Raw genomic sequence first — 10,844 nt, 5'->3', positions numbered from 1 at the left:
TAATAGATCAAATTTTAACTAGTTCACAGTTCAAAATACATGTGCTATTTCTATTGTGATGAATCCATTTTATAAAAATACGCATGAATTAATCTAAGCAGGCTCCTTATACTTTTATTTCGTAACTAGTTCACGATACAAAATACACGTGCAATTTCTATAATGCTGAATGAGAAGTCCCATCATTCATGTCTATATAAATTAACTGGCTATCCGTACAAAGTACACGTGCATTAATCTAAACAGGCTATCAATTTTCCATGTCTTACAAAACTAGTTCACTCGACGAAAAGCTCGTGTGATTTCTATAGTGCTGAATTAGTCCCATCGCCCCCACCCCTCTCCCAATCCCTCTTGTCTTTATATTGTAACTGGTTCAAAGTACAAAATGCACGTGCATTAGTGTAAGTAGGCTCCTTATATTGCCCATTGTATACAAAATCAGTTCAGAATACTAGTTGCACGTGCATATTGTATGATGGCCTGAATCAACCTTACTATTAGTCAATGTAATTTGATGCATTGGACCTCTTATGATTGAGTGAGATTAAAGTGTTTACCGTTGCGTACTCGCCCAAGTTTGCTATGTAATCATGTGTATGTGAATTCAAAATGAATGGAGTTTACGTCCTACTTTTCTATGTAGATTTGAAGGCACGAGACAAAAAAATTTTTGTACAATATATGATTTTTAATAAATGTATATCTCTTTATATCTGTATCTTTGGTTAATCTACTGCTGCTACTGCCACTGCTATTTTTGGTCTAAGCACGAATTGCTTGTTAGTTGGACTCAATATTTGGTATGATCAAGGCGTGTCCTATGCCCACCCTGGCCACGTTTTTACTAAACCGACAGAGAGCTCCCAGTCTAACTTTCAACCCCACCCCTTTAAAGTTTTTATCATTTGACAAGAATGAAAAGAATTTGAAAAGAATTGGTCGCTCGGCGGCTCTTAATCAAACTTTCTCTTGTATAATGCTCGAAAACTACCAACAAACTTGATAAGCTATGTAGACTTTCTGAAAGGGATGGTACGTCGACAAACTCAGACTCATCGTGACATCAGGTGAATGTTGAATTAAAAAATTGCGACCTTTTCAGATGACTAATTCCATCGATTGAATTAATTCATTAGAAAATAATCTAGACGTTAATTTGTTATAATTACAAATTACATGTTACATGTCACATGGTACATGTCTCCACCTGATTGATTGGGTATTGATTTCTCATCGATAATTCATTCTATTACAGATCGATGTCTAAATCACACAACTTCAAATAGAATTCCACACGAATTAATCAGAAAACTAAGGCTCTGTTTATGCAACTTCAAATGCTATCTATTGCTGCTTGCCCGAACGGTTAATATCTGGGGGCAATGAGACGCTTTGTAGTCTAGTAAACGTTTTGTTGGACAAAGTTGTTCTATTGACAGTCAGGCTATAGTCTCCGACATGAATAAAATAGCAGAATGAAAAGGAGAAAATCAGGAAATAGTAAGGATTTATATGGGTAAGGCGGGTTATGCAGCCGAGTATACGTATACTTCAAGTATATTGAAATCGGTAATAGAAAGAAAAAGGTTGAAAACCCATGCCTTAGTAATAGCAAGGCGGTGTATATTATATCTGGCGGGGTTATTGTATTTTACACCTGATAAAAGAATATTAAATCCGTTATCTTAACTATTACAATATGACTGTTTTTATTACTATAGATAAATCATACACTGAATAAAGCCCCTGTCACACAATAAAGTCAGCAATGGAGTCCGACTGAATTCAAGATGTCGGTTACTCCAGTCACCTTCCGTGATCTGTTTAAATTGTTGTGCCCCTCGATCTCTGGCTCAATTCTTATGTGAAAGGGGCTTGATACAATATTTCAACACCAACATGTTATTGGTCCGTGCATTATCTTGTGTTATGCAAATGGAGATTCATATAAAAATTTAGTCGAACAATAATTGGGCCGGATATTACATGTATTTAGTTTTATGTGAATGGGGTTTGATACAAGAAACGGGCGTTAAATTGGAATACCAACCTATTGTGGGCGTGTGTGAATGGAGCTTGATACACAATATTATTACCCACATGATATCGGGAAGTACATTATCGTATGTGGTGTAACCGGGGCTTGAGACAATATTTGAAGACAGAAAGTATAATAATAAAGAGACATGATTAAGCTTGTAAAAATCCACCTGTTTACAAGACGTTTACAATAGAGTAATCTCGGGTCAAAGTTCAAGCCAGATTAAGAAAAGAGGTCAACTTGGATTAATCTTAGAAACTGTTTTTATTTTAAGGACATATTGAAGGTACAGTTTTATCGTTTAATAATTTACTTTGACGACCTTGAATTGAACAGTCTACGAATAGCAATGTATCAAAAACTTAGGATAACAAAAATGTTGAGTTGGTCGGATGGAACAATATGTATTGCCTCCGTTTCTCAAAATATCTTACGATCGATTTGTATCGTTAGTCCAATTTCAAAGTATATTTTCACATTTTTAATTGATTTAGATCGTACGATTGTTTTAAGAATGTAGTAGTCTGCGACTTCGGTTCAGGCTACTGGACACGGACGTTAAACTATCAGCTAACCAACGTTCCAACCCTTTTTGAGGAACGGTTACTATAGCCGTTTGTTGCAGCCTTTCCACGTTAGCAAGTGTAGTCTCATATCGCTACCGTGGTAAAATGCTATCTACAGGTTCCAAAAGGTTACCCTTACCGTATAGATATTACCGATATGAGGCCTGTTATTTTTCATATGAGAATGTCCATAATGGCCTCAAAATTTAATCTATTGTCCTATGGACTTTTTTTTAAATTTCGAACAAGACGATAGCTTTTCTTAATTTTTGGAAATCTTCGAATTAATTTTGTGATATTTTGCAAAGTTTTCCAAGTTGTTTTATTTCATTTTTTTTAAATCAAGCTTTTATAGTGTTTTATTTCATTTGACGGTGTTTGATGTAGGGTTATATTTTGAATGGATTAGGTTTCTGTTTTGACAACAGACAAAGTTAATGAATAGAATCGTGTTTATCAATTATGATATAGACATTACGAAATTTAATATCGGTCTTTTTTTAATATTGGTATGGTATAACATGTTTTTGAAGCATTATGATAGCCATTAAAGTTAAGCTTAATTACAGCTATCCGTATTACTTTTCATAATTAAAATCCTATATCAGGCTCTCCTGCAATTCTATCCAATCATGGAGTGGCATAACAAACTTTAAGGTATGTCGTCTAAATATTTACTTAATCATCTGATAGAGCTCAATTTCAGCTATCTATATAGTCTGCTAAATATTTACTTTACCAGATGATAGAACTCAATTTCAGCTATCTGTATAGTCATCTAAATATTTACTTTACCAGCTGATAGAGCTCAATTTCAGCTATCTGTATAGTCATCTAAATATTTACTTTATCAGCTGATAGAACTCAATTTCAGCTATATAGTGGTCTATTTATTTACTTTACCAGGTGATCGAGTTAAATTTCAGCTATCTGTATAGTGGTCTTAATATTTACTACCAACTGATAGAGCTCAATTTCAGCTATCTTTATAGTCGTCTAAATATTTACATTAATAGCTGATAGAGCTCAAGTACAGCCATCTGCATCACCTCTTAGAATTAAAATCCGATCTTCATTACCTATAGGTCATTACTGACATTCTCACGTGCTTATATACTTATGACGTCACAATATCGATCATGTCTATGTCTATTTAGTTGCCTATAGTATTCAAAAACACTCATTCATTCATCCTTAATATTTTAGTGGAATTCATTCACCCGGTTATAATTAAGGAACGTCGATGGTAAGCTGAGAGCTTATATCTGTGACGTCATAATGGCGGCAGTGGGTTCAGAGAACCTAATGTTTGATCAGAGTTTTATTAGAGTTAAATATGGCCGTGAGTATATTATTATATAGTGTGTTATTTTGTATATTACTAGTTAGTATTTCTTTATTTCAGCTTGATTAGTTATAGTCTTATTAACTGTATAATATACATACCAAATAAACATTATAAGCTATAGGGACTCTCTGAAGGGGATGTCGAGTTGGCTTTCCAAGTTGCAAAGTGACATCAGATGTCTGGAAAAAGGGAGCATGTCCTGCATATTTAACAGCACTCACCACAATCCTGTTATAGTCAGATTCTAGTTTTCGGACATATTCAAAGAAAGATAGAAGAGCAGGTCAGTCGTTAGCCAAGTGGGGTGTCAAAGCTGCAATTTTTGAGGGGCGAGAGTTCCATTATTTGACTCTAAAGGTCAACATACAGTCTGTTCCTTTCAGAACAGGACGTTTTCACCTCGTTGGTACAAATTGGTAAGAAGGGGAAACCTCCTTTCAGATGGGTCAGATATTAGTTTATTATAATATTTTGGTATGTATTGTATTCTAGATGATAAAGAAGCTATATTCAACCCCTGGTGTTCAACCTACACATTATTAGAATATATCAGAAGAACGTGTGATTGCGACCAGGAATGTAAGTCAATATTTATATCCAACTGTTCCGCCATTCTATCTAAATATCCGTTCCGAATGAACTAGTTGGAGCTAATGTTCCCGTGAAAGTTCTGCTAGAAGCTCAGATTTACGGAAAATACCGAAGATTGTCGAATGCTGTCCTATGATGTACAAGTCTCGCCGTAATTTTTATATCACGCAAAACTAAATATTTTATCAAACAGATGGCATAGTATGTTTATAACCATAAAACTCATTTTAAAGCGCAGCGCATTGTATGCCTTTTGACGTAAAGTTAATCTTTATATTTCCAGATGTAATAGATCTAGTAGATCAGCAAGGTCACGTGAGAAATCTATCTACCGGGACGGAGGAATATGCTAATGAGCTGGTATCAGCACGAGAAACTTATGTTTTAGTAAGAATTGAAAGTAGGTACCAATTAATATTGTAATCTAGTCCACAAATTCATCATATATTGGATACATCCATTTCCAGAGTTAAAGTAAGCTCAACGAGAAATCTGTTCCCATCGTCGTTTAAACTACGCCCTCTTATTGGATGTGCCGTAGAAACGTTCCCAGTTTGTTGCAATTTGTATACGATAAGCTTAAAATATAGTATAAAGTGTAGTTCATTCGCTCACTCAATAATAGTCACTCATTGCACACTGCCTAGCCTTTTCTTCGGTAGCCTTATTCGATGCTTGAATTATTGCAATGTGTTTCAGGGGACGGTGAAATGGGATCTAATAAATATATACCATTACTGGATAATCTAGACAAGTTTAATCCCGAATTACTAGGTAAATATAGACACAATCTAGTTCATCCGCACTACCCTTAAACCGGAAGTGTGGACATTGGACCTAAGTTTATCAAATTGGAAGAATCCAATTTATATCCACTATGTCTATAAGCGGATAGATCTTTATTTAAACTATCCGTCTTCTACAATTGATGAAGACGTATCGCCAATTACACGTTTCTAACGTTTATGTCATACGATATACTGACACTGTTTCTGGATTTGTTTTGATTGTGCATTTTCACATTCTTGATAAAACTTCCATTTTTTCAGTAAAGCTGAATAATTTATCACGTCCATCAACTAGAAAGAAAGATAAATACAAGAAAAACCAACGTGCGACTAAAGGCTCGCCTGGTACGAAACGTCCCAGCAGTTCGGAACAAAGAGCCAAACAAAAATAAACTGTTAAACCGACAGCAAGTGTCGGACATATAGAATTCTGTTGATCTTTTGTACGCATTAGTTTCCAATGGTACGCAGTGGCGTATTATGATTTTTAGACTTTTTTTGTCCCAAATATGTGTCAGAATGCACCAAAGCAATTTTCGTTTGGAGAGCCTTTCCGGACCCTCCATGCCAGGATTGTGCTTCCGTATTTGAATCTTAATCCCTACAGGTTGTCCCCCATTAAGTCATTCTGTCCTCTATTTGTACCCTAGTTGCAACAGGAAGGCGCCGCCACTGATACTACGGCAGCGATCATCGTCTTTTCAACATGTTCAAAATTATTTTATAATTCTATCGTATTCCAGTTAGCATATTATCCATGATGTTACGTGATCCTCAAACCGACCAATTATTATGCTGCCATCAAGCCAGTTTTCTTTTGTACTTATGAACACATGTACTAAACGATGAATACGGGCCATACTTCATGTACTGAAAACGTTGTTTTGATTCGTTAAAATTGGTTGCTTTATACAAATCTATTTAGATAAATCAACTATAATCCCATCTATTTATTCATGATGGGGCGTGGCCTAACGTTGATGTGCAACGGCCTTCATTATGTAACATTTTATAATTAAAGAATTAATCAATACCTTCAAAAATTGTCATGATATACGTTCCAAAAGTGGCTGGTAATACAACAAGACAAGTGCATTCTTCACTCTTAGTCGGAATATCTTTTAGTGAACACGGTATTTGATTGGTTGAATAATCTAACGACCTACATAGAACGATGTCGTCAGATTATGGATCACTAGGAAACATGCGATCAATCACAGATGCGCATAAGTGCGCAAAATCTATTGGCAGAGGAACTTGACACTGATAGTGATCCGGAAACAGATACTGACACTGGTGCAAGTGCAAATGAAACTGCAATTACCCTAGATGAAATTGATACTTTTTGCGATAGAGTTAAAATGTATGCAGAGGAAAATTCAGAGTTAAGGATGCTGCATACAATTATGGATTTAAAAGATATAACAGTAAATAAAAAAATAATAGAAGTAACCAACAAACTTCTATACAAGATTTCTTAATTAAAAAAATGTAAATAATATCTATAATGTTATATTATTATTTTGTATATTGTATAATTCTAATACCTAGAATGAAATAAAGGAAATGAATGAAATTCAATTCTCTCATAAGAGACCACCTTCAGTAAGAGACCGTTTTTGAATTTTCCCCTGCGTGGTCTCTTAATACAGTTTCTACTGTAGATCAATTATCTTAGTTGCGTAATAAAAAGGTTGACAGTTCCTTTTGAAAAAAAAAAATAAGAAAATGCAGAAATAATTGTTTAATCCTAGAGATAAAATCAACTATTTTTAGAATTGGATGCAATCGGAAGTGCAGTAACGATATTTCTTCATAAATCAGAAGATAAGTTATCTTTCATTTGATAAACCGGAAATCAACTCTTGAATCAAGCAATAATCTAATTAAAATCAATGACACTTTTGAATTATTTGGTATAAATACATTCTGGTGCATTAGTGTATCAATTTTGGAAGACGATAGCTTCATTATTGTATGGCATTTGACCTGTGTTCTATTCTACGAATAGCTTGGAAGCACTTATCGTTAGTGATAATGGTTTCAATTTCTGGTAGTGTTACAGGGCCGTATTAGAATACCATACAAAGGACTGATCATTAATGTGTCACAGCAAAATATATCGACACGTTGTATATTATCTATGAACCTCAAGTGAGACCCAATACAGGTTAGTAAAACATAGTATGTTCATTAGCATTAAATTACCGCTCTCGATATCAGCTGTTTTATTTAATATTTCGACTAAAATTGGATTTATAAAAATTTCATAAGTAGCCTCAATGGTCAAATGAAATTGTAGAGAATTACCTCCCTTGAAGTAAAACGTACATAAAACGTTACTATTTCAAGTATATATAAAAATGTGTCAGGATGCATCAATTCTATTTATTAAATATTTTTTTGGGGTGAGAAATCTCTCAGACGCTTCATGGGAGGTTTAAAGGTTTTCAATCTTGACAGCTGTCCCCATTAAGTCTGTCTGTCCCCTATTTGTCTTAGAGACTTATATATGACACTCCCTTTTATAACATAGTTATCATTCTATCTTTAATAAAAGATTGATTTCATCTAGATGAACTATAGACTAGAAGATTAATGTCACAATATTTACAGAATGTCAGGAACTGTCTATCTGGCTACTGCCATTTATGAATGAAAATACCAAAATAACTTTGTGTACTATGTGGACTCCATTTAGGGATACTCAATTGATAAATCCTATTTTTGAATTGCTGGAACCACAGACGTCTGATTGAAAATTGAAACGACGCAAACTGATGCTATCTCTGTTCCCGATATACATATAATATCTAGGAAACCATTTTACAATCCCTTTAATAGATTGTGCCTTTGAAATCATGATCGGACTAATCAATCGGTTATCTCCCTGTAATATTTCAGATACATCTACTAATAAGGCGAATATTTACTGTAGTCGTAGTATTGGATATAGAATTTAGTCTCGTTACAATGAATTCTCGATAACACTGTACCAATATGGCTATACTTCGTTTACTGGGATATGTTATATTCCTTGGCTTATTGAGGTAAGTCGAACGTCTATATCACCCACAATCTCTATTATAATACTAAGGCGTAAAACTTCATTTGATATTTCTTCTATTTGGTGGGTTCGTCGAAGATTTTTGCAAAATATTTTAATACCGGTGTGTGTTTAGGTCTAGGATTTGAAAGTAATAAAATAGAAATTTGCGGTTCACTAAAATAACATTCCCAGTTTGACCAAACCGGAAGTAATATTAGTATAGTAGTGAACTCCTCAAACGAGAAGTAACAGCAGGTTTTTTCTACACATTTGAAAACATTTTTTCACATACATAATTCCTATTCTCGTCGGTTTAGTTGTTCGGATGGGACAATAAACCGAGGCCCCGTGTGCTGTGCACGTTAAAGATCTCTCGAGAAGTTGGAAATCGAAAATGAGAAGGCTAATGCCGCTGTCCTGGCAAAATTTCCCCCATTACACCCTGCATGGCGTTGCCCGTCTTCATTAGCCCACATGGTGCAGAAAAGTAGGACGTAAAACTCCATTCATTTTCTCGTCGGTTTATCTAAAATTGTAGTTCCCATTTAACTAGCTTTAGACATTTAGACTGGCCTAAATTAAAAACGTATATGCCATACCCATCCCTGTATGCATAATAACATTCAATGATAGAAGAAGATATTAGTTAGTTTTATGTTGGTTCAATTCGATTAAAGTCCGAACAAGAGAAAGTTCTTTCACCACCACTAATTTCGGTTTTATTTTAGGACAAGTGTTGGGGTATCTGAGGAAGATATTTTAAACGGTTTGTTTAACAAGACTAATTATGACCGAACAGTGGGACCTTATACCATAACAGGTAATCCACCTAGATTTGTTTGTCCATAAATCTTAATTTAATGATTATTTTTATGCGAATTATAAAAAAAGATGCAAAATAGTAATGAAAGTGTCAGGGACTTTGTCTCATCAACATATTAAGTTTGTAAGATTCTCTCATTAAAAAGTTTAGGCTAATGCCACAATAATTGCAAAATTTCTTTTATACACACTGCATGGCGTTGAACGTCTGCATTAGGCTAACTATTGAAAATAGTGAACGATGGCTTCCCGGAAGTCGAATATGAGCAGCTTCAAGTGTTTTTGTCTGATAAAGCAAGAAAAAACACGATACATTTAAATTCTTGTCTTATTTGTATATTTACTGTTATAGATGAACCAACACTAGTTTCTATAGATTTTGTAATCCTTGGATTGGGACCAATTGATGCTCTGTCTATGGTAAATATTCGTTATTATTGTACTAATTTTTTCATGAATAAATCATGTTACCGACAAAGAGACACTTTAACCTGTCTGGTCGTTCACAACATTTAATTCACAATGGACTCGGCGCTCTGATTCCTTTCGCAAATATCAGACGCCGGTATGCGTGTTACAGGTGAGTGGGCTGACGTCGACGTAAGCGCAACGACGACCGAAAAATGGTAGTTGCCGCCATTTTGCGTGAGTTGAACGTGTTGTTCTTTCGTAATCGTAACTAAGACAAAAACTACAATACAAAATATCTTCTCGATTTCTTAGTCGCTTTTTATTCACGATCGAAACTAATTTGTTCATTCCAACCACATCTTGTAGTAGGAAGTTAAATTTGTACGAGCAGTTTTCACAAGGACCTTCTTCAGTTCACCATATTAGAAAAAGACTTGATAGGTCAAGGTTATCCAAATATAAAAAACAAACTGTTTTTCCTCTGGCGTTGAATAACCGAGTCCAGGTCTGTTCAACCTTTCTCTAGAAACCTCTATCTCTCTCAAGATTATAATCGTAATTAATTAAATATTTTTTGTCGCTTGGTTTGACATTTTCATAATTCCATAAGATATACTTGTCCAAAGCAGTCTACATTCCGGATTCCCAACCTATTAGACTCCTAATATCCGCTAACGCTGTATCCTGTATAGCTTGTTACGTTTCATCGACCGAGGCAAAATGAACTCGAAAAAGCGATCAAAACTAGTGTTGCATTAAAGTCGCATTCTTGGCATATTCTACATATAGTCTAATGATTATTTAAGGTATAGATTCCCATGCCAAAGATGCCTGAATTGACAAGGGTGGCATTATCTATTTAGCATTGGCATTAAAGGAACATTGTGACATAATATACGTGTTAAAGCTATCCTTAAAGCTACCATTCTCTGATAAATCCAAAATAGTAAAAAAATTTAAAAAAACAGTGATCGACTATTGACTAATCCTTACAAGCCATATGTGGGACGGTACATTGACAATCTCAGTCGAGGCAAAATTTCAAGAATAGTTAGCAAAACCATTTTTTTCCTCTGTGCATTGAGCTTTCATCGCACTCTCTGGTGTAACTCTTCTTTATTGGAGTACAGTATGCACTTCAGACAACAATGAATTGATCCACGTCTCTTCCATTGTAGCTTGTATTACACAATAAGTGAAAGCTATTCCATTGACAAGGATACCA

At 34.8% G+C, this 10,844-nt stretch overlaps 1 protein-coding gene across 1 annotated transcript; it reads left to right on the top strand.

Moving 5' to 3' along the window:
- The first annotated feature begins 3,818 nt into the window (after window positions 1-3,818).
- LOTGIDRAFT_204334 (hypothetical protein) lies at window positions 3,819-6,375 on the top strand. The gene is made up of 5 exons (XM_009061613.1): window positions 3,819-3,952; window positions 4,451-4,537; window positions 4,833-4,949; window positions 5,249-5,323; window positions 5,599-6,375. The coding sequence occupies exons 1-5, from the start codon at window positions 3,889-3,891 to the stop codon at window positions 5,727-5,729; spliced, it is 474 nt and encodes a 157-aa protein (XP_009059861.1). The 5' UTR covers window positions 3,819-3,888; the 3' UTR covers window positions 5,730-6,375.
- The last annotated feature ends 4,469 nt before the right edge of the window (window positions 6,376-10,844 follow it).

This window comes from Lottia gigantea (genome assembly GCF_000327385.1).
Source record: "Lottia gigantea unplaced genomic scaffold LOTGIsca_49, whole genome shotgun sequence".
NCBI classification, from domain to species: Eukaryota; Metazoa; Mollusca; class Gastropoda; family Lottiidae; genus Lottia; species Lottia gigantea.
The sequence above is the reverse complement of the archived record's forward strand: the minus strand, read 5'-3'. Positions and strand labels throughout refer to the sequence as shown.